General features: G+C 39.5%; 1 protein-coding gene and 1 long non-coding RNA gene across 8 annotated transcripts in view; one reads left to right on the top strand and one right to left on the bottom strand.

Annotated features, from left to right (window-relative positions):
- Positions 1–1,126: 1,126 nt before the first annotated feature.
- GOLGA1 (golgin A1) overlaps positions 1,127–25,204 on the bottom strand; it is a 61,735-nt gene continuing 37,657 nt past the window's right edge. For all 7 annotated transcript variants that reach the window (XM_020967559.2, XM_020967561.2, XM_020967560.2 and 4 more), the window contains 6 exons: positions 24,465–24,637; positions 8,298–8,456; positions 7,579–7,638; positions 6,788–6,958; positions 4,402–4,488; positions 1,127–3,561 (listed from right to left, as the gene is read on the bottom strand). In XM_020967559.2, coding sequence (XP_020823218.1) covers positions 3,481–3,561; positions 4,402–4,488; positions 6,788–6,958; positions 7,579–7,638; positions 8,298–8,456; positions 24,465–24,637 — 731 coding nt within the window. In that variant the 3' untranslated portion in view covers positions 1,127–3,480. The remainder of the gene's footprint in view (positions 3,562–4,401; positions 4,489–6,787; positions 6,959–7,578; positions 7,639–8,297; positions 8,457–24,464; positions 24,638–25,204) is intronic.
- Positions 13,246–25,204, top strand: part of LOC144455918 (uncharacterized) — a 38,640-nt gene continuing 26,681 nt past the window's right edge. Inside the window, exon 1 of the long non-coding RNA XR_013484772.1 lies at positions 13,246–13,320. This is a non-coding gene — a long non-coding RNA (uncharacterized LOC144455918). The remainder of the gene's footprint in view (positions 13,321–25,204) is intronic.

Genomic DNA, 25,204 nt, shown 5'->3' with positions numbered 1-25,204 from the left:
GAAAATCAAAGTATTAGGTGAAAATAAGCTGTATAATTCCACTTTTCTCAAATCCAGAGAGTGGTGTTATTCATATTAAATAAAAGTAAACTTGGTTCTGCTCTATTGTGAATTAAATTTTCTTTAATGAACAAATAAGGATAAAATACTTTTTGTAATTTTATTACCTTTTATCTTTGTAACTATATTCTCATTCATCATCAACCTGAATGAAGTATAGATATCCTCATTTTGCAGATAGACAAATCAAGGAACAGTGAGAGAAAGTGACAACTTGTGACTTGAACCCAGGTCATCTCTCATATTTTTTGCACTATCCCTGGCTGTGCCAACGTGGCCTGTTAAAAATATCTATTTTCCTTTAGCATAAGCTTGCATATATAACTTTTTTTAACATGTGTAGTACTGGCTCCTACTACATGGAAGACTTTGTAAATTATGTTGAAGTTGAAACCAAGTTTCTTGACTCAAGGTTCTTACAACATTCAATATAATTCTGTCAAGAGTAATAAAAATGGGGGCAGCTAGGTGGCACAGTGGATAGAGCTCTGGCCTTGAAGTCAGACGATATGAGTTCAAATCCAGTCTTATCGACACATGACACTTACTAGCTGTGTGACCCTGAGACCCTGATCAAGTCACTTAACCCCAACTGCCTCACCAAAAAGCCACAAAAATAAAAAGTAATAACAATGAGCTGTGCTTAAAAACCTTCAACCCTTTGGTTATCATGTATGAACATACTACCGGTACCAGGAAGTTGCCTTTCCTTTGTAAGAGGTCAGATGCATAGAGAAGTTGTAGCAACTTAAGAGACCTAATAAGGTCAGCCCCACCCCCCATTTTTTTTTTTAAATACAGATGAGGTAACTGAGGCTCAGAGAGGACAAGGAACTTTGGGGAAAGTAGCAGAATCAGGATTTGGACTCAGCACTTCCCCAATATTTGTCTTTATTAGGTGACATCAGAACTTTTAGACCAGGACGGGATGGCCACAGACTAATTCTCGTTTTGAGAGGGAACAAGCTCCAAAGAAAGTCAAGTGATTTGTCCAAGGTCACATAGCTAATAAATAGCTCATCTGAAAACCTATTAATTGTAAATAAATCAAAAATCCACCACAGCCTAGATTTAAGAGCTTTAATCCAAAAAAAATTATTGCACCACAAATGAATTCAACAGTTTTACATAATACAATGAATGTTTACAACATGAAGAGAAAGACCCAGAGCGAATGCTCAGATAAAGGATTATACATATGGACTGTATGTATTACTATAGTAGGGTTTTTTGTGTTGTTTATACATGTCAAAGTGTCCAGTCAATCACTCAATATATATTTACACCACTCTTGCTCTTAAGTTAAAAATCAACATGCAAGGAATCCTTAATCAGTTCAGTAATATACTTAAATCAGTAAAATACTTAAGTACCCAGAGACCTAGTTAGTAGCTTCCCAAAAATTATATAATTAACCTTCACCAAGGGAGAGAGATGGTATGGTCAGATGACTCAGGCAGGAAGGAGCAAGGCCTGTATGACTCCCGTCTAGGGTGTGTTTATTTGAACTGAGTATGTAGCTGCTCAGACTTGCCCATCATAACTTCATCTTAATAGTTCCTTTCCCTTTCCCCTGGGCAAATTTGCTGAACATATGCTGAATGTATTAGAAGTAAAACTTAGTTCTGTGTAGGAGTGCCTCTTGTTCAGAAAAAAAAATGCTTCCAAACATGTCATGTTATAAATGTAAATAATATTTCAGCTCACAGACCTGCAAGAATTTATCAGCCTTTTAAAACCTCCCCTTGGATGAGAGGCAGCTTGGATAGGCTTGAATATGGACACTGAGCTGTGGGGAGAGTGATGCTGTCCCCCTCTTTGGGAATACCAGGCACATTCTTGAAGAACTTAGGCAAAGCAATATAAATCTTTATTTTTCTGGAAAAACATCTCCCTTCCTTGTTATTTGGCAAGAAGAAATAACCATTTGATGAAAACAGAGCTTGGGAAACGTTCACATATATATATAATCCTGCAACTGGTTCTTAAGTCTGGTTAACCAGGATGAAGCCTTGAGCAAGCTACAAACTGTTTTGAAATGATCTTTTCAAATGCATTTTAAGATCCTATTAGGCTGAATACATGTTGATTTTTCCTTAGAAATAGTTGGTAAATAGAATGGTCCTAGCAATTACAGCCAGAGCATTTCAAGGTAGCCAGCTCTGCAAATCCTATATACGTTACATACGATCTGTAGTGTTATTTATACATAGTGGAGGCTTAGTGTTTTTCCAAACTACAAGGCAATTGAGGGTATGCTGCAGTTCTCCATCTCTAACTGGGCTTCTGGCCTGAGGGTAGAAGGGGCAATATATTTTATCCTTACCATATCAAAGTTTGCTCAGAGTCTCAATTGTGCATAGAACTGGGAGCAAATCCAGGTTTCTGCTACAAAGAAGATACTGATACTGATTTCTCAGGAGATTGTCCAAGAGTGCTATGGAATTGAAGGGGGAAAGACAGAATCTAGGATGGAAGGCATTTCCTTTTACCTCTCTGATTTTTCTCTAAGAACACTGGTAAACTGACTGCAAGACAGAAGAAATGTTTACAAGCAAATTTGGCTTTAAAAAGTATGCTTTAAAATGGTTTACCGGCAACCTGTACAAGACATATACTAGTTTAAAAAGGCAACTGAGTATATTCAGTACTGCATTAACACCTTTTTTAAAATATTTTTTCTTTAAGAAAAGTAAAACGAGATCCCTCCAGAAAGCTGCATATCCCTCACTGACTAATATCAGCCCCCAAGGCATAAATCCTATTTTCTGACACATTCTGAAGTCAGGACATACCTAGCTTCAGGAACTGGTGGGGAGGGATTAAGGACATTTTAGTATTTTCTCCTTCCTGGGATCCAAACCACTAGAAGGGAAATGCCTCGTGATGTCTTTACAAAACACATGAGTCCTTATGGGGGCTCTGGGAAATTCAGCAAGATGCAACTTGGAGGAATCAGGTTGTCCTGTACCACTAATATCAGTCACTTTAACCCCTCACAGCACTAGCTGTCCACTGACATTTAGCCTTCTGGACAGACATTAATAATTACAACTCTTAAGTGCTAGGGGGTTAGAGAAGTCCACATGCAAACCCTCTAGGGCCCAAAGTGGGGATTTATAGCAGCACTATGTGAAAGAGGAGTTTCCCATGAAGCTACTTGTCATCCCACCCCCAAAAAGCCCATGGAAAGCGACCCCTTCCTTTCAAAACTGGGCCAATCTCTGAAACTGGCTCTGTTTTGTGGCTGTCAGTTTGCAATGAAAGAAGCTCGAAACATTATTTGTCTTGTAAACAATGTTTCAAAGCTTGTACAAAATACTGCAATTACAGTGATTAAAAAACCCACCCAGACTGGTGTGCTGTGTTCTTTTCATAGAAAAAGTGGCTACACATGGAATTTCCATTCTCAGGTTTCTTTTAAGACCATGGCACCCTGGGATTTGAGATGGATGGCCGAATGCTACCTCTGGGAGATGGCTTGGACCCAAACCACGACATCTATCATTTAAACAGAAGAACAACAAATGATTAGGATAATAAAGTCTATGGAAAAAAGGATGGAATAATTAACAAAGGCCATCCATCCTCTACAGAAATTTGTCACCGGTTCCTTTGGTCTGCACATGCCTTTTGCTGCTAAGCAGGACAAAAGGTTAAACTTTAAGATGACTGAATTTTATCTGCATGGAACTGGATGACTTGAAGGAATCTTTAGAGATCTGCTACTTCAGCCTACATTGAAGCAACAGGTTGAGACTTAAACTGAATTCAAGGCTCCTCTCACCATACTATGTTGTTTGAGGGTCTCGGTAACAAGCCCCTTAAAGAACTGCCTTAGCATTTCTAAGTCTGGATAATGCATAATGCTTATAGGTCTGGGGAAATAACCCAGAACAAGACCTTACTTCATTATCTGAGAATTACACATAGGTACATTTTGAGAAGAAAGACCGTTCAAAAAATCAGATGGGCTCAACACCGAAAGCTGCTTTCATAGCTAAGTTCCCTATTATTGCAGGAATTTAAGGAGAAGTTTCAAGCATCAAATAAGGCTGAACTAGATGACCTGAAGTCTCGTCTGGTGAGATACTATGATTATAAGACTGATAAAATTAGAAAGGAATCATAAGTTATAAAAGATAAGCTTCACTATCAGGGAGGGGGTCACCACTCAAATAATCTCTAAGTGCTTGCTACTTTTACTCTTCCAGGTTCAATCTTTAACCATACATATTAGCACCTCTCACTGGCTCCCTAAGATTCCAGAAGGTTCATTTTTACCCCTGTTCTCATCTAAGACTTCTTCTCTTTCACTGCTCTGAGGAACAACAGATCTACCTTATACTCCAAGGTCTCTTTGAGCATGTTTTCTTCCTCTTGTGAAAAATTCAGTAGCACAGACACAGCTTTAATGAGATGAAAAGCCTGAAACAGAAGAGACGTTGCTTACTCCGAGGAGAATGCCCAGCACGCTGGCAGGACCCGGGGGACAGGAGGCAGGTGCAGTGCAGGAGCTGCCTAGATATTCCAGTAGATGTGTCCCCCACTCAGCTGAGGAGGACTGCCATGGGGCAATGGCTGAAGTGGGAACATGCCTTTATTTCTAGCCTATGGCCTGATGAGATTACTATGAATCAATTTGTGGTCAAAATTTGAGATGATATTCCAAGTCAGCAAAAACTTAAAAGTTTTTTTTTAAACCCTTGTAGTCTTTTCTATCAATAGCAATGAATGGCCATTAGGTTTACTAAACGAATGCTACTTTGGGTATTCTGTTCTTTCATCAGTGTTGATTTCCCCTCCACATCAAAGCAAATGGTCTTCTTGGGTTGTTGTGGCCAAAAAAAGATTTATTCTCTGGTGGGTGACTTTTTGGGAATAAGCCTCTCAGTCCATCACTAGGCCTCTATCTGTTTCCTTTCCAGTCCAGTATCTGTAACAGCACAGGCACTACCAAACAGCCTTTGTCACCCCAGGGACACATCCATAACACAGTAATGTACAGATAGGAAAATGTCAGTGTAGGTATCATAACAGTAATAATGAAAGTAATCATTACTACCACTAACAATAGCAGCTAACATTTATATAGCTCTTGTAAGTTACAAAGCATTTGCACAAACATCTTTTTTAGTCTTCACAAAAATTTCATGAGATAGGTATTACTGTGAAAGGTACTGTGTAAGACAAGCTGGGGGGTACAATGGATAGAGCGTTAGGCCTGGAGTCAGGAAGACCTGAGTTCTAGTCAGGTTTCAGACACTAGCTTCATGACCCTAGGCAAGTCACTTCACCTGTTTGCCTCAGTTTCCTCATCTGTAAAATAGGGATAAACACAGTACGTACCTCCCAGGGTTGTTGTGAGGATCAAATGAGATAATGATTGTAAAGCACTTAGCACAGTGCCTGTCACATAGTAAGTGCTATATAAATGCTAGCTGTTATCATGATTATTATTAGCTATTAATGTACTGGCCTGAATACAGGGCACCTTTCAATAAAGTCAGACCCCTAAAATAAGATCTCATTGAAAGAAAAAAAAGGGATATACTGAAATAAAATGCACAAAATTTCATTAAAATAGTTTTCTTGGGGGGCAGCTAGGTGGCGCAGTGGATAGAGCACCGGCCCTGAAGTCAGGAAGACCTGAGTTCAAATGCAGATTCAGACTAAACACTAGACATTTACTAGCTGTGTGACCCTGGGCAAGTCACTTAACCCCAATTGCCTAAAAAAAGGAAAAAAAAAAAGAAAAAATATATTTTTCCTGTGAAATTTTAAGAAACATTTCTTTCAAAACAGAAAAAAAGATGTTTTATTTCATTTTATCACTATTACCTTAATATCTGTCCCTTTCATTGTTGTTCTCATATTAGGATTTATTTATAGGCTACTATAGGGTGTTCTATAAACTAGATATGGGAAAAACTATTATGCTATATTTAGTCCAATATGGACTGAAATGTATGCACGCATGTATGTATATGTGTATTATGTGCTTATCCCATTTACAGCTGAGGAAACTAACGTTCAAAAAAGATGTGAAGTAGGGGCAGCTGGGTGGCACAGTGCCTTGGAGCAGGAGGACGTGAGTTCAAACCCAGCCTCAGAAACTCAGAAACTTACTAGCGGTGTGACCCTGGGCAAGTTACTTAACCCCAATTGCCTCACTAAAAAGTAAAAAACAAAACAAAACAAAAAAAGATGTGAAGTGATTTAACCAAGGGTACCCAACTCATCAGTGGCAAAGCAGCTGCTTGCCTGGGACCTTAAGAGTCTAAGCTCACTGTTCTTAGAGCTTTAGTTCACAGGCAGCTAGAGCTAATGGAGCAAAGAGCTGAACTTGCAGTTGGAAGAACCAGGTTCAAATCCTAGCTCTGGTAATCGGTTGTGTGAACAGAGATAAGAACACTGCAACTCTCAAAGCCTTAATTTCCTCAGCTGTAAAATGGGCATGATACTAGTACTATCCAACTCACAGAACTTCAGTGGCAAAATGACTTTGTAAATTTAATTTTACTATGACTATTATGAGAAAAGAAAAGCTGAACTTAAATTTAGAAAACATGTTAAATGCTGCTATAAATCATTGCCTAAGCTGTAATTCAGCTATTAAACCTAAGTAGGGGAAAGGGACAGAGAGAAATAGGATGGCATGGGGACCTCAATGTGAAAACTCATACAGGAATAAAAATCTAGGGCAAACTGAAACCAGTGTTTTTACCTCTGATTCCCGACAGGACATGAATTTTAAAACCACGTGCTTGAGGTATTCAAAATTTATCTCTCGAGAATCATTTAAGTCTGAGTTATTGGTGACAGTTGTGGAAGCAGTAGGCACTTCAGGACTGGGTTTCTCCCGAACTTCAAAGATATCATTTTCAGGCCGAATTTTCTGGAAAGAAAAAAAAAAAGGAGAAAAACATTGAAATATGCTACCATCTTCCTTCCTAAGAAAAGTAGGTCAGGTGTCTTAACATTTCTCAGACAGCATGGAAATAATCCAAGTTTTGAGCCCTTCCCCCCATGCCTTCTCCCTACCTGCAAACGGGCAAGTAAGTAGTTAGACCAAACTGAAAGTTGATCCTTAAGATTTCATAAGATTTAGAGCTGAAAGATTTAGAGATCATTGGACCTAACTCTTATCATTTTACAGAAGAGGAAACTGAGGACTCCCAAAAAGGAAGTAAGTGATTAGCTCAAAGCCACACATATAGTTAAGGGGTCAAAACTGGGATTCAAACCTAGGTCCTCTGACTTCAAATCTAGGGTTTATTCCATTATGCTGTGCTCCTTTTAGGGGGAGCTATGGCCTCTTGGGGAAAGAGAAGACTCCTTCTGAAGCAAACATGCCTGACAGAAAGTGTGGTACACAGGCAAGGTCTAGGTATGGGACTGTTGTGGCTAAGGAGGGAAAAAGCACCAGAAAAGAAATATTCACACTTTTGTCTGTCCCTCCTGCCCCTGCCTCCCCAAGCAGCCATGTCATGAAAGTTCATCTGGATGGTCACTCACCAGCTCCTTCTGGAGGGTCTTCTTGAGTTCCAACATTCTCTGCTGCAGCTGCTTTATAGTCTGTGGAACAAATGTCATGGCATCAGAGATTTAGACCTAAGGTCACCCAGCCTCGTCTTCTCCCTCTCCAATTCACAGAACTGCCAAAGGGATTATCCTAATGCACAGATCTGACCATGTCACTCTCCTCCTCAATAAGCACCCAATTAGATCTAGGATAAAATAAAAACTCTTAATTTTGCATTTAAAATCCTCTACCCCCTTGCTGTATCCTCTCTTTTCAGGCTCATTACACAATATTCCCCTCTACACACTCTGTATTCTGGCCTTCCTTCTGTTCCTTACAGTCTTACACAGTCTGCCATGTCCGCAGTACAGTTCTCCTCACCACCACCATCTAGGATCCTTTGCTTGCTTTAAAGCTCAGCTCAAGTGCTTCTCTCTACATGTAGTTTTTCCTGATTCCCCAGCTCCTCGTGCCTTGCTCTGTCCCTACCCCCCAAATTACCTTGTAATTAACTTTGTATATATTTTGTACATACAAATGTAGACATATTGCTGTCGATGATAGAACGTGAGCTCCTTGAGGGTGTGGTCTGTTTCACTTTTATAGTTATAGCCTTAGTGATTAGTAAAATACCTGGCTCACAGTTGCCACTTAATGATGACTGGCTGAATGATTTGTGGAGGTTGGTATCGTGAGAAGGGTCCCTTGTTACCTTGTTTTTTTCTATGATCTGCTGCTCCAAGTCTCGGTTTTCTTTTTGTAGCTGTACCATATCAACACAATCCACTTCTCCGTTCAACGTTCTTTCATCACTCGAGAGTGGGTATAAATCATCACTCAATTCCTTTGCTGTTTCTCCAAAAACAATTACCTGTCAGGGTGGAGAAAGCACATCTCAGAGACTCTTTTGCTATTAATCTTGAGCTTATTCACAGGTAGAAAAGGTACAAAAATAAACCACGCAATTTTTTCCTCCAGATATAGGATGTCTGCTCAGATTGTTACTTCATCCAATACACTGTGGAATGCCAGTTAGAAATAAATCCTAATTCTTTGTGCAAAGACACAGAGTTGGTGTTTATTTCAGACAAAAAAAGAATCTAAATGGGCAATTTTTTATAGGCCAGACACAAAGTAGGCATGCCAAACACAACCCAATAAACATCCCCAAAGATATAACAGTTTACATCAGGGTACAACAAATTTCAGTCACAGTAATGTTAATCTGCCTAATGTTTTTTAACAGTATTTATCTGATAGCACTGCTATAGTTCCCAAAGGTGATCTAGCTTTCTATCTTCTTCCTACTTAACCCTGAGCCCAGGTCACTGTCCATTTCAAATGCTTCTTCTAGGTATCGGCAGTGACAGATTTAGTGGGTTGCTATCCAACTGCATGTTATCTACTTCAATTCAACAAAGTCATCTAGTAGCTTACAAATCAAACCAACGATTATTAATTAAGCACCTATTATGCAAAAGGTACTGGATTGGATGATGGGGATATAAAGACAAAATGAAAACAGTCCCTGCCCTCAAGGAACTTACACTTTATTGGGGGAGGATGTAACACATAAACAGTTAAGTTTATATAGGATAATCCGAGGAAAAGAAGGGGAGATGGCAAAGGAAGGCTTCCCATAGGAGGGAGCCTATAACTTGAGCCTTGAAGGAAGACAGCGATTCTAAGAAGCAGACTGGAGGAGAGAGCACATTCTAGAAACGGGCACAGACCGTGCAAAAGCACCAAGGAGGGAGATAGATTGCCAAGTGTAGGGATAACAAATAGGTCAGTTTGGCTGGAACACATCAGTACAGATGAGAATACAAGTCTAAATAAACAAGTCTGGAGCCAGGTTTTGTGAAAGGCCTTACCTGACAAGATGGGGAATATGTATTGTTTGTAGTTTGTATTACTGAGGAGACAGGAGGAAGCCACAAGAGTTTCTTGATCAGGGAAATGATATAGCTAGACTTATACTTTAGGAAGACTATTCTGGACTGTGTGCAGGATGGACTGAAGAAGGAAAAAACTGAAAGCTGGAAGTGAGAGGTAATGAAGACCTAAACTAAGATCTTATAAGGGGCGAAAAAGGAACAATCACTAAGGATGTTAAGGAGATATAATAGAAAAGACACAGCAGGGGCAGCTAGGTGGCACAGTGGATAGAGTACTGGCCCTGAAGTCAGGAGTACTTGACTTCAAATCCGGCCTCAGAACAAACACTTGACACTTACTAGCTGTATGACCCTGGGCAAGTCACTTAACCCCAACTGCCTAAAACAAACAAACAAACAAAAACAATAAAAAAAAAAAAGAAAACACACAGCATTATTGGGGGTGAAGGGACAAGGGAAATATAATTATGAACCTGGGGATCTGGAAAGATGGTGATGCCTTCAACAGATATAGAGAAGTTTGGAAAACCCAACATTTGAGGTAAGGGAGAAGTCAATGATCTCTATTTTAGACAGATTTGAGGATGTCCATGGGACATCCAGGTAGAGAGGTTAATAAGTTGTCTGTGGGGCATGGAGCCAAGATGTTGGAGTGAAAGCAGTGACTTGCTTGAGCTCTCCCCCAAACCCCTCCAAATACTCATAAAAAATGGCTCTAAATAAATTCTGATGCAGCAAAACCCACAAAAAGACAGAGTGAAACAAATTTCCAGCCCAAGACAACCTGGATGATTGATCAGAAAGGTGTATCGCGCCGGGCTGGGAGCGCAGCACAGCGCGGCATGGGCGGGCAGGCCGCAGCAAACCTGGAGCAGGCCTCAGAGGACTGAATCTCAGGCAGCTGTGGAGGTTTCCAGACTCCTCAATCCACTAATGCCAAAGACAACTTAGAAGGTCAGTGGGAAAAGTCTGTTTCTGTCAGTGGTCAGAGAGGAAGGCGGGGTTTCAGCTCCATTCCCCAAGAGCGTGGCGGGGGGGGGGCAGCTGCTTCCTGAGCTTCCAGCCCACAGACTGAGGGGGAATCCAGTGGCTGATCAGAGAGGGATTGCAGGGATCTCTTTGCCAGTGCTGAGGCAGGAATCTCTTGCTTTGCCCATGTCTGGATCTGGGTCACAGTTCTGGGCAGCGTTGCTGAGGTGAGGAGGAGTGCTGGCTTGGTGGAGCTTGTAGTGGCTGTGGAGAGGAACCCCTCCTCACAGTTACAGGACAGAAAGGAATACTTGTGGTCACAGGCCAGGAAAGGAGTAAACACCTCACCCTTATCATACCACCTTGGAAGAACTGAAAATTTACAGGTCCCTACAAGTATCTCTGAAAACAGCTGTACAAACCCCTAAAGCTTGGGACAGTACACTCTCCACATTGGAAGCAGACTCTTACCTTAACAAAGAGTTTAAAACTCAAGTAATTGGCTGGATCATGAGCAAGCAGCACAAAAAGAGTCAGACTATATTATCTTACTTTGGTGAAAAAGAAGATCAAAATATACAACCAGAAGAAGACAACAAAGTCAAAGCTCCTACATCCAAAGCCTCCAAGAAAAATATGAATCAGTCCAGGCCTTGGAAGAGCTCAAAAGGGATTTTGAGAAGCAAGTAAGGGAAGTAGAGGAAAAACTGGGAAGAGAAATGAGAGTGATGCAAGAAAATCATGAAAAACAAGTCAACAGCTTGCTAAAGGAGACCCAAAAAATACTGAAGAAAATAACACCTTAAAAAATAGCCTAACCCAAATGGCAAAAGAGGTCCAAAAAGCCAATGAGGAGAAAAATGCCCTAAAAAGAAAAATTGGCCAAATGGAAAAGGAAGTCCAAAAGATTACTGAAGAAAATACTTCCTTAAAAATCAGGATAGAGCAATTGGAAGCTAGTGACTTTATGAGAAATCAAGACATTGTAAAACAAATCCAAAAGAATGAAAAATTAGAAAACAATGTGAAATATCTCATTGGAAAAACTGACCTGGAAAATAGATCCAGGAGAGAATTTAAAAATTATTGGACTATCTGAAAGCCATGATCAAAAAAAGAGCCTAGACATCATCTTTCAAGAAATTATCAAGGAAAACTGCCCTGATATAGAACCAGAGGGCAAAATAGAAATTGAAAGAATCCACAGATCTCCTCCTGAAAGAGATCCCCAAAGGAAAACTCCTAGGAATATTATAGCCAAATTCCAGAGTTCCCAGGTCAAGGAGAAAATATTACAAGCTGCCAGAAGGAAACAATTCAAGTACTGTGGAAACACAATCAGGATAACACAAGATTTAGCAGCTTCTACATTAAAGGACCGCAGGGCATGGAATATAATATTCCAGAGGGCAAAGGAGATAGGATTACAACCAAGAATCACCTACCCAGCAAAACTGAGTATAATCCTTCAGGGGAAAAAATGGTCATTCAGTGAAATAGAGGACTTTCAAGCATTCCTGATGAAAAGACCAGAGCTGAATAGAAAATTTGACTTTCAAATACAGGACTCAAGTGGAACATGAAGAGGTAAACAGGAAAGAGAAATCATAAGAGACTTATTAAGATTGAACTGTTTACATTCCTGCATGGAAAGATGATATTTATAACTCATGAGAACTTTGTCAGTATTAGGGTAGTTGAAGGAAAAAAATTATATGTATGTATATATAGATAGATAGATAGAGGGCACAGGGTGAGTTGAAGATTAAGGGGTCATATCTGGAGAATAAAATTAAGGGATGAGAGAGGATGATACTCGGAGAAGAAGAAAGAGAGGTAGAATGGGGTAAATTATCTCACAAAAAAAACAGAAAAGAAAAGTCTCTTACAGTGGAGGGGAAACAGGGGAAGGTGAGAGGGAATGAGTGAATCTTATTCTCATAGGATTTGGCTTAAGGAGGGAATAACATACACATTCAATTGGGTATGGAAATCTGTCTTACCCTACAGGAAAATAGGGGGAGAAGGGGACAAGAGAGCAGGGGGATGATAGAGAGGAGGGCAGATTGGGAAAGGGGGTAATCAGAAGGAAATACTTCTGAGGAAGGACAGGGTCAAAAGAAAGAATAGAATAAATGGGAGGGCAGGATAGGATTAAGGGAAATAGAGTTAGTTTTTCACAACATGTCTACTATGGAAGTGTTTTACATAACTGCACATGTACAACCTATATTGAGTTGTTTGCCTTTTCAGTGAGGGTGGATGGGGAAGGAGGAAGAGAGAAAATTTGAAACCTAAAGTTTTAAAAACATATGTTTAAAAAAAAAAGTTTTCACATGCTACTGGGAAATAAGAAATACAGGAAATGGGGTACATAAGTCTATCCTGCCCTACAGGAAAATAGAAGGGGAAGGGGATAAGAGAAGTGGGGAGAGATAGAAGAGAGGACAGACTAGGGGAAGGGATATTCAGAATGCATGCCATCTTGGGGTGGGAGGAGGGGTGAGATGGGGCGAAAATTTAGAACTCAAAAACTTGTGGAAGTAAATGTTGAAAACTAAAAATAAATAAATTCATATTTAAAAAAAAATAAGTTGTCTGTGATACAAAACTGGGGCTCAGGAGATGGACTAGATATATAGGTCTGCAGTACTAGAGAGGTGGTAATCAAATCCAGCAGGGCTGATGAGATGACTAAGAGATATTCTACAGCAAGAGAAGGCAGCTCAAGACAGAACCCTGGGGCAGACCCACACAAGGGTGTGGATGATGATCCAACAATGGAGACTAAGAACCAGGTGAAAGCAGTATCCTGAAAGCCTAGGCAAGAGAAGTATCCAGGAGGAAGGTCAATCATGTCAAATGATGGTAAGAAATCAAGGACGAGGAAGAAGAAAAGACCTTCATAGTGACTATTTAAGAGATTGTTGGCCACTTTGTAGAAAGTGGTTTTGGTTGGTTGGTAAAATAGAAAAACAGACTACATGGGATTAAGAAATGGGTGGAGGGGAAATACTGTTTGGCTCTGAAAGGCAGGAGAGATATAGGATGGTAGCTTGAGAATATGGAGAGTCAAATTATTTTTCAAATTACAGGGTATATTTAGACATGTTTGTAGGCAGCAGGAAAGCTCACAGAAATGAGGGAGGGAGGAGAAAGATTAAAAGGACAAGCTCTCAGAGGATTTACAAAGGTATGGGATCAAGAGCACAACTGTAAAGGTTTATCTTGGTGACAGATTAAAGCAAAGGAGGAGAAAACAGAGGATGATGTTGAGGGGCTTTAACATGTAGACTAAGGGAGGTGAGAATTTGTGATGAACAGCATCTATATTCCCAGTAAAGTAAGAGGTGAGGTCCTGTGCTGGAAAAAGAGAGAGAGAGGAATTGAGAAAAGAAGAGGTTTGGAACAGCCACAGTGGAAAGCATGAAAGTCAATTAGGGAAAATAAAAGGATTGCTGTGTAGCTAGCAGTCAAGAGGGGCTGAAATTAGATAACAAATTTATAGCAGACCTAGTCTGAACAGTTGTGACTTTCCACGCCATTCAGCATCATGCCTTTGAGAGTTAAGATGGATGATGGGGATAATGCAGAGATGGGTTATGGCAAATGGGAAAGAGAATCATGAGCAAGGAGATAGATAGCTGAAGTGGTAAAATATTGGGTTAAGACTATAAGCAGGGCAAAATAAGGCCAGAGTCAGGGTAATATACTAAAGAGGGATGGGTGGAGTTACTAGAATTTAGTGAAGATAAACAATAGGTGTAGAGAGATGGAAGGAGAGGGGGTTGTGGTCAGACTTCTGAATCACAATAATAGCTCACATTTCCATAGCACTTTAAAGTTTGTAAAACACTTTATGCACATTATCTCATTTGATCACGAGGGCAGAACACTTAGAGGGAATGTTGAGATTAAGGGTGTGACCCTCCCCACATGTAGCTGAGGTCAAAGTATAGCTCACAGGAACCTAGGTAACTGGAAATGGGAGGGCAGCAAGGGACATAACACATCTAATGAAACCTCCAAGCATAAATACAAGGGTTAGTGTGGAACATATGACTGTGAACCATGTAGATATCTACAACCTGGAATAGATAAGGTAATATATGTAGATTTCAAAGGGAAAAAGGATGCTAAAGGATGGATATAGAAAGGAGGTCTGGAAATGGCAGTTATGTTTTGGGGGTTATGACAGAAAGTGCATACTGGGTCAATACCAGAGTGTGAGTAAAAAATAACGGAAGGAGTATGAGAAGGTGAGGTTTAAGATAAAGGAAAGTTTGTTAATTATAAATTTGGAGTTCTTCATAGGACAAAGTGGAAGAACAGAAGGGGATAAGTAAGCAGGGCTAAAGACAGAGACTAGAAATCATGTAGTGGTGGCAGGGAAGAAGCCTTTTGCCTCCGTAGTCAGTAACTCTGAATCACAGAGATTCGTTTGATAAGAAAGGAGGAATTTGCTCGCCACAGCAAATGGATGTAATACTATTGGACAGGGATGCCTACCCTCAAGGTTCCTAAAATGGTATTAGGCAATATCAGTTCTGTCTGAAGCATGAGTGCTGATTCTAGAGGTAAGAGGCCTCATATACAAAACTTCTCATGTATAAACTGATAGGACAATCTCCTATGTAGGGCTGTGGATCTTATTGTGAAACTATGCAATGTTTTCTATGTTCCCAATCTACTCTTGGATACAGAAACCTATCTTTTTAACATTAGCATTCTCCTGTTTATGCTATAGTTACAAATTATGGAACATCATCATCTCTGAAAAATCAGCGTGGTAGCTAACCCAAAATAAAATGAAAAGACAAGGGGTGGGGAAAAGCGTGAAGCAACAAGCATTTATTAAGGGCTTGCTACAAGTCAGGTATTGTGCCATGTGTGGGGGTTATAAACACAAGCAAAAAGACAATTCCTGTCCTCAAAGAGCTTACATTCTAGAGGGAAAGGTAATAATACATAAAAGAGAACTAAAAAAGAAGTGAAGAGAAGGGACTGAAGGTACCATCCAGGAGGGAATGAAGTATGGTCAGTCTGGGCTCATCCCAAAAAGGAACTCACTAGTGGGAAAAAAGGGCCAGCATGGTAGAGGGTAAGCAGACCATAGGGTATTGCTAATGGTGATATCCATGGAACAAGTGAAATGAAGTGACAGCACTGAGCACACATGTCCTAGAGACACAGAAAAGGAGGTAGGCTGATCATGCAGCAAAAGTAAAGGAGAACAAACAGATGGATAGCCTGACTGATGCAAGAGTATCTATGAAATATTATGAAAACTAGATCAAGTCTTCTAGCAATGGATGGATGCTTTATGAAAGATTTACGAAAGTACGTGAACAAGGACTACATAGGATGAGGTATGCTGGAATAGGATCTGCCTCAATAAAGGGAGCAGCCACATTGATACATTCACAACTCTCAACCTAAGTACTTAACACCTCCTTCCAAAAGCCCTTCCTAGTTCTCCTAGTATAGTCTTCCCCACCCACTAATCACTGGGCACTTATTTTGTATACATCTGTATTTCCTGTGCTGTGAACATACTTTATTTTCTAATAGAATGTAGGCTCCTTGAGTGAAAGGACTTTGGTACAGAACTTAACACAAAATAGATACTTAATGCTTATACTTGAAGTATCAAGCCATAATTATTTGATAGCAAAGTGTGTAAACACAGGTGTAAATTTCACAGAATCTCAGATTTGTAATAGTTCCTATAGTTAACTAAACCAACCTATATCTCAAAAAGAATCACCTTTAAAAAGAAACCTGACACCGGGTCATCTACCCTTGATGTGAAGATTTCCAATGTGCAGGAATCTTATTACAGCCAAAGGCAGCCCATTTCACTTATGACTAGTGCTGTTAAGAATTTTTTCCTCAGTGGAGGGGAAGCAGGGGAAGGTGAGAGGGAATGAGTAAATCTTATTCTCATAGGATTTGGCTTAAGGAGGGAATAACATACACATTCAATTGGGTATGGAAGTTTGTCTTACCCTACAGGAAAATAGGGGGAGAAGGGGACAAGAGAGCAGGGCGATGATAGAGAGGAGGGCAGATTGGAAAAGGGTGTAATCAGAAGTAAATCCTTCTGAGGAGGAACAGGGTCAAAAGAAAGAATAGAATAAATGGGAGGGCAGAATAGGATTAAGGGAAATAGAGTTAGTTTTTCACAACATGTCTACTATGGAAGTGTTTTACGTTAACTGCACACGTACAACCTATATTGAGTTGCTTGCCTTTTCAATGAGGGTGGGTGGGGAGGGAGGAAGAGAGAAAATTTGAAACCTAAAGTTTTAAAAACATATGTTTAAAAAAAAGTTTTCACATGCTATTGGGAAATAAGAAATACAGGAAATGGGGTATAGAAGTCTATCCTGTCCTACAGGAAAATAGAAGGGGAAGGGGATAAGAGAAGGGGGGAGAGAAAGAAAAGAGGACAGACTAGGGGAAGGGATATTCAGAATGCATGCCATCTTGGGGTGGGGGGAGGGTGAGACGGGGTGAAAATTTGGAACTCAAAAACTTGTGGAAATGAATGTTGAAAACTACAAATAAATAAATTCATATTAAAAAAAAGAATTTTTTCTTCATAACAAAACTAGATTTGCCTCTTTGCAGCAACTACCCTTTGCTTCCAGTTTTTTGTTTTGCAAGTCAAACAGAATAAGTCTACTCCCTTTTTAATATAATAGCCCTTCAAATAATTGAAATAAGCTAATTTGTCCTTCCTAAGCCTTCTCTTTTCCAGGCTAAATATCACTAGTTCATTCAACCAATCCTCATTTAAATGGCATGATCTTGAAGCCCATCACCCTCCTCTGGATGCTCTCCAGCTATCTTTCATAAAATGTAGGCCCAGAATTGAAAACAATACTCCAAATATGATCAAATCAGGGCAGAGTACAGCAAGCCTGACACCTAAGTCTCAGTACTATGCCTCTCTTAATGTGGTTTAAGATCACATTAGCTTTTCTGTCTTTAAGATTTTACTTTTATCTCTATTAATTAGTGTCACTTTATTATATCTGTCTCAAGATTCTAGCTTGCGATCTTTTAGGATACTGATTCTATCACCCAGTTAGCTCTCTCCTCCCATTTCTTGTCATTGGCAATCTTGGGAAGCATGCCAACTCTCCCCTTATTCAAGTCACTGATAAAAACGTTAAAGAACACTCCAATCTCTTGGACATTCCACTGGAGACTTTTCAAGATGACATCAAACTATTAATAACTACTCATTGGATTATGGATTCAAAATTAGAACAGATTTTAGCAATCTTCAAAACCAAGATCCTCATTTTATAGACGAGGAAAATGGAGCCCAGAGGGCTTAAGTGACTTGCCCAGTCAAACTTTAGTATTCCTCTGACCTATCAGTCTAGTTACCCTGTAAAAAAGAAAATAAGGTTAGTCTGGCTGGCTCAATTTTATTAACAACTACTTTTCCCCACATCATAGTCAACTTATGATATACACCAACACCCACCCCCCGTCCACCCAGGGTCCATTATCCTCTCCCTGGCAACAAAGAAAAAGAAGCAAAAAACAATAGAGAAAAGCAACTGTATCTGACACCATAAACCAAAATTCTGCCTTAGTCTTCCACTGTGTTACAAGAAAGAAGAAATGTCCTTATCTACTCTCTGGGATCTAGACTGACCATTAGAATTAATCTGATTTCAGCTGGTTTTTCTTGTTTTCACTTACATTACTGCAGTCACTTTATATTGCTCCTGGTTCTGCTTTCTTTTGAGTTCAGCATCATTTCTTACAAGTCTTCTCATATTTCTCTGAATTTTTCCTATTTATCCGTTGCTTATGGTGCAATAATATTCCATCATATTATTGTACCCATAATAATGTTCAACCATTTCCCAATCTATGATGACCCATTCCACTTGCTTTTTTTTTTTGCTACAATATAAAGAGGTCCTATAAAAAGTTTACTCAATGTAGGCGCTTCCTTTCTGTCTAACCTCCTTGGGGTCTATGCCCAGGAGTTAGATCACTGAGTCAGAGTGCATGAACAGGTAACTTTTCCATAGTAATTCCTAATTGTTTTTCAAAGCAGCTAAACTAATCCACAGCTCTACCAGCAGAGTATTAGCGTGTCTATATTCCCACAGTCTCTCCAATTAATCACTACTTATTAAGTGCTACTATGTGCTAGGTATTGGGGAGACAAGTACAAAGAATCAAACAATTCCTACCCGCAAAGAGTCTATGCTATTTTTTTCTTTTAACACATACACCTTTATTAAAACTGGTCTTAAGTCTGTGTACAGGCAAAGTTCCTCCTCTCCCCCAAGTACTGGAATCAAACTCACTGAATTCTTGAAGAGACTATAAAAAAGCTTTCATTCACATCTATGTTGGAGGGCAGAGAGGGAAAGGAGGAAGCCATTATGGCTCTGATAATTTTTTTTAAAAAGGACAATTATTAAAAAACTTTTTTTTAAAGAATTACATAATTTACACATAAGCAATATTACTACCTCTTCCCCTGCCCCTCTCTTATCAGGATAGACATAAATAGCAAGGAGCCATTGTTCTAATGGGAGATACAAGTACACATAAAAACATACAGAGTAAATATAAAGTTAATAAATAAAAATATGTACAAAAAAGCCAAATATAAATACAAAATATACAAAAAAGTCAAATATAAAGTAGTTTGGAAGGGAGGGCACTAGTGGTTGGGAGAACCAGGAAAAGCTAGGCAGAAATAGAGAGAAAAGTATGTTAAGCTGGATAGCCTGAGTAAAGGAACAACAGGAGTGTTGTGTGTTCGAGAACCTGAAAAAAGGTCACTTAGGATGGAATGCAGAGTGGCTAGAAGGGTAGTAATATCCAAAGAGGCTGGAAAGATAACTTGGAGCCACGCTGGGTAGGGCTTTAAAAGCTAAACAGTGGGGTTTTGTATTTTATCCTAGAGACAACAGGACTGGAGTTGATTTGGCAAAAGGCATATGGTCAGATCTGTGTTTAACGGAAATTACTTTAGTAGCAATGCATAAGACGACTAGAGTAGTATAAGATTTTAAACGGGAAAGCCAATTAAGAAGCTATTATAATAATCTAGGCAAAAAGTGATGGCATCTTTAAGGTGGTACTTGTGTGAGTGGAATGCAGGAGTCAGTTGTAAGAGATGCTGTGATATCAACTATCTCCATCTGTTATCATATCTGACAGCATTTCTGTTATTAATAGTGACTTAGAACATTTTTTACACATAGTTGACAGTTTACTTTTCTTCTTTTGAAGACCCTTCATATTCTTTATGCATTTTGCCTAATGGGGAATAGTTCTTGGGGCATGACCTGCCCTTGATAAAACCAGACTGGCTCTTTGTGAACACTGCTTCCTTTTCTAGACGGTCACTATCTTTCTTACATTTTACAGATTTTGTTCTCAGGAATCAAAGTTAAGCTTTAAGTCTATAATCTGCAGACTCTATTTTCATCTTCTAAAACACCGGTCTAACATTTGCCTTTTTCCAGTCTTGCGGCACCTTTCCTATTCTCCACAGTCTTCACAAATCACTGGCAGTGACCCATCTACAAATCCACCAGTTTTTTCAGAACCTTAGATGCAGTTCATCTTGGCCCGGTGACATCATGAGCAACTAGGTATTCTCTTACTCTCCTTATTCATCTTGGGTATTAGCCATTTTAATTCTGTCTTTTCCACTACATATATCACTTTCCTTGGTAGAGAAAACAGAAGCAAAATAAGTTGAGGAGCTTTTGCCTTTTCTATCACCAGTCATCATTATTCTATATATTCAATGCAGCGGTCCTATCCCTACTTTGACAAAAATTTAAAAACACTCATTATTGCTATTACTTTTTCTTGTCAGTCTCAGATCACTCTGATCTTTAATTCCTTTGATTTCATCCTTTATGTCTCTTTAAGAAAAATTTAAGGTGTTAATTTGTGCATCTACATAGGCTTTTTTTTTGGGGGGGGTGAGGTAATTGGGGTTAAGTGACTTGCCCAGGTTCAAACAGCTAGTGAATGTTATATGTCTGAGGCCGAATTTGAACTCAGGTCTTCCTGAAACCAGGGTTGGTGCTCTATCCACTGTGCCACCTAGCTGCCCCTAGGCTTCTTTGCACAGCTCCTTTTTCATTCTCATTTCCCTTCCCCAAACTCTGTCAGATTTTCAAAAGAGGAGGGGTCATTTCCACCAAAGCTGTCTCATTTTCACCCAAATTCTCTTTATTGGTAAGAGTCAGACCCAGTTCTCATTGTTTCCTGTACCTCTTGAAGTTGTACTACCATTAAGACAAGAAAAAAGTACAAGTTGCTCTGTCTTTGGCTGACAAAAGTTCCAAGAGATGAGGTAGTATGATATAGTGTGAAGAACACTGGATCTGGAGTCAGAGGACTTGGGTTCAATTTCTGCTTTGGACATTTACTGTGTAAACTTTAATAAGTCATAAACTCCATAGGTCTTAGTTCTCACACTTGTAAAATGAGGCAGTTGTACCAGATAGCTTCTGTACTCTCTCTGTTGTAGCTCTAATGTAATACCTTATGTCTAAATAATTAAGTCCCCCCATCAGTATTATAAATAACCACACCAGGCTTATGGTTTATTAAACTCCACTATCCACTTGTTCCTGTCCAGGTGATCTTAGTATACTTTAATGACAATATCATTGTTGGTTTTACTGCCATTAATCTTTACCTATACCATACATTCCCTCTCTATTTCCTAGATTTCTTCATATGAGCTTATCTTAATATACAAGGCTACCTCTCCTCCTTCTGCTTCTACCTATTGTTTTTTCTTTATAAGAAAACACTTTCCAGAAGTATATTCCAGTCATGGAATTCTCATCTTACCCAGTGTCAGTGACAGCTATGAAGTAAATTTTACCTCCCTACATTAGGATCTCTTTACTGCGTGCACTTGTGTATAAATATCTGAAGCCATGAGTTTTACTGCTTGTTCAGGAGATTTTTGTCTCCTGTGAATTTCTCAGCATCATTAGATACAGTATCCTTTTCATATGGAAGATGTTTATCTCTTTGGTCTCCAGTGAGTGGCTACACTAAGGTAGTTTTTTCACTCCTTTACTTTTTAGTTTTGAAAGACTAAGCCAAGAAATTCATGCCAGTCTTTCTTAGGTATACGCTATCCCTGGCCAGGAACTTGTAATTTCCATATTTAAAGCCATTACTCAAATTTCTTTTAATGGTCCAAAATCCAAACCCTATTCTCAGAAATGGTAGACTTATCCAACTGTTCATCTCTCAGATTTGCCTTTTTCTTCAATAGATCTCACCTTTGACCAGCAGAGTGATAAAAAGCAATACTTGTGCTCCCATAATATATACTTTCCTGGCCAACACTTAATAGCAATGCTTTACAGCTTCCTTAAGGCAATATCATTTGTGCATACATAAATCATCCAAGGTGGCTAGTGGTCATCAGGTTTATACAAGGCTTGGGAAGTTCATCATATCCATGACAGATTTTTTTTTTAAGCAACTGGGGTTAAGTGACTTGCCCAGGGTCACACAGCTAGTAAGTGTCAAGTGTTTGGTCTGAGGCTGGTTTTGAACTCAGGTCCTTCTGACTTCAGAGCCAGTGCTCTATCCACTGTGCCACCTAGCTGCCCCTGATAGAGCTCTATTTCTATCAGGTTGAAAAATAGCTGCCTCTAGATTCACCTCTTCTTCCTCTTATCTTCAAAGGATCTCACCTGATAGTAACTTTGAATCTACTTCACTCTTCTTTGTAAAAGAGCAGGTGCTCCCTGTTTGGGATGAATCTCATATATATATGGATCTTTCTATTTTCCTGTCACTGTTTTCCATTCTCTACTGGGGTACAGGTCAGAATTCCCCTTGCTCCCTCCAGATCTTTTTGTTTTCAAAATAAAGTCATTTTTCCCCCTTTTGGAAAGAATAATCTCCTCACCTCCAGGAAGGCAGAGATGTCATTTGAACCCTGCACCATCTCATCTAGAAAGTAAACAAACCTGACCTTTAAGCATAGATAACAATTACTTGAATATGGTAAAAAGACAGTGTGCATTCTATGCAGGCTACAGGAAGCCTCCATGCTGTCCAGATTTCCTAAAAGCATAATGTTGAATCCTTTGTTATTCTATTTGTTGTTATCAAAAAGTTTTTTAGGATTAGTACTGGTTCTAGGGGGTAGAAGTGTCTATTAGTTGATGGCAGTGGACAGGGTTACTTGCCAGATCATTTGGGGCCACTATCACCAAACCTTGTCTCCAATGCTGGGGTCTCTTAGTTCATTCCCTTTTAGAGACTATGGGGATTCAGTCAAGATTTGAGGGAAAGCATACTTCTTTTAATCATGATTCACAGAGGTCCACCTTTCTTCAGCTCTCCTTGTTCTCCTATCCCGACAAAGCACGCACACCAGGAGAAATTTCTGCCTTCTTCTTTCCACTAAGACCAGCCTCATCTTCCACTTAGAGTATGTTCATGGACCAGAATTCTACCACTGCTTTGGTTTTAATCGCTCCACCACCACCCCAAAAGGAATGTGTAGCTATTCTCACAGAGTATTTTCATAAGAATTCAATATAGAGAACTGTATTAATTTTATTCCTCAAGCCACTGAAACTATGTATTTAGAATGAACAAGTGAAAAGTAGCATTTTGGAGCTGGAAGGGACCATATAGCCTAACTCCCTCATTTTACAGATGAGGAAACTGAGGCCCAGGGAGGTAAAAGGTCTTGCCCAAAGTTACATAGTGAGATAATGACACTCTTAGACTAATTCTGAGGTCTCTGGACTCATAGTCCAGGGCTCTCCACTAATCTATGTCTCTACCCCCAACCCCATCCCAGGTCCAAATGTGTTCAGGAAAGGAGATAATCAAATCTCTCCATGACGCCCTAATTTATGCAAGGGTCTACTCAAGGACAGAGTAGATGATTAGTGAATGTGTGTGGAATAGATAGATTCCAATTAAGGGGAGAAGCCTAGTGTTTTATGAAGTTACTTCTGGGGTTCTGAAGGCTTTTGTTCTTTCTCCCATTCTCCTGATCACATGCATGCTTTTTTTTTTTTGCTCCTCTTATTCCTCTACAGACTTCGAACTAGCAAAATATTACTGAGTCAATTCTATGTTTGTGGCAGGTAGGTAAGAAGCCCCCTCCACTGGGTCATTGCATCATTCTCAGCTTTGTCCCTAGAGATCCCTTTGTTTCCTTACCAGCTCAGCTGCATAGGGTATCTCAGTATAGTGGAAAGAGCACACCTGTTCTGTTTACTAGCTGTTTCAACTTGGGTTAAGAGGACTCAGTTTCCCTTTCTGTAAAATGAAGTAATTGGACCATATCAGAGGTATCTAACCTATTGAGAAAACTTGGAAGTGCCAGGGAGCTACTGCAAAGGGTCTATAAATCCGTCGGTGCACCAAGTGTTATTTTTATTTTTATTGATCTCCAACAAAATACACACGACAATATAATAAGTCAATACACCTTCCATTGACCGAATACTATAATGTCTCACTTGTATGAAGTGACGCAAAATGAAGGCCAAGAGAATACAAAAGACATGACTACAACAAGCTAAATGAAAAGGACCCAAAAAGACATCAGAATCAGCTTGGATACAACAACCAGTCTTAGTTGCAGAAGACTGGTGAGAATATTTACCTGTTTTCTCAATAGAAAGACAATGGACTACAGATGTAGAATGTTGAAAATGCTGTCAAACATAATCAACTAGGTAGGTTGGTTTTACCTGTTTCTCTTTGTTATAAGGGAGAGTTCTGTGGCAAGGAGGGATTTTATTGGGAAAGTGACTATGTTTTAAATAACAAAAAGCATCAACAAAACATTATCATAATGTTTTGTACATATATTACTAATTTTCAAACTATATAGATAATACAGAGATGAATAAAATAAAAATTCACAATACAATTCACAAATCCACAAATCTCAATCCCTTTGCTGAGGGGGAACATATATTTAAAGCAGTGGCCAGTATACTTACATTTGGCTCACCCCGGGCTTCAAGAGTTTCCTCCTCCTCCTCCTCTTCTTCTATCTGCAGCCTCAACACATTCAACTCTTTTCCTGTGGATTCTTCCCTTTTGGCTTTTTTACACCTGCAGGCCTCCATGTCACTCTGCAACTGGTGCAGTTGTAGCAGGACAATGTCATGCCCTGAGTCAGAACACATGGAGGCACCACATGATTCCTTTTATTTCTCTTTCAAATGCTGAAAACAGCCCCAGTAGTAATTTTCTGGTACTGTACTTCCTGGACTCATTTGTCCACAGAATGTTTTTATTTTGCTATATATATAAGGGTCTGAGTTATAGAATATCCTGTGGATAAAAGAGTGGGGGCAATCCTGGAGCAAAATGCAAGAAAATCATATATATTTTTATATGGAAAACTTTGTTGCACAAAACAAGTATTTTTGATGAATAACTTCATACCTAGTATTTCTGTTGATGGCATTGCTTTTCTCCCTAGCACTCAAGCTCAAAATCTGGGAGGCAGCTTTAGAGTCTTCTACCTCAATAATCTCTTTTCTATCTGTTCCCTTTTTCTCCATTCCCAGAGCCACCACCTTAGAGCAGGCCTTCATTACCATCCATCTGTACTTTCATACTAACCTCCCAAAGTGGTTCCCCTACACTGTACTACTAGCCATGTCACCTCTGTGCATTTGCTTGTTTGGCCAGTTCCCCATGACTGGCTATCCATTCAGAATCTTCCTTTTCC

This window comes from Phascolarctos cinereus, unplaced genomic scaffold, assembly GCF_003287225.1.
Source record: "Phascolarctos cinereus isolate Bilbo 61053 unplaced genomic scaffold, phaCin_HiC Scaffold_2;HRSCAF=192, whole genome shotgun sequence".
Lineage (NCBI taxonomy): Eukaryota > Metazoa > Chordata > Mammalia > Diprotodontia > Phascolarctidae > Phascolarctos > Phascolarctos cinereus.
Note: the sequence above shows the minus strand (reverse complement) of the source record. Positions and strands in the feature narration are given on the sequence as shown.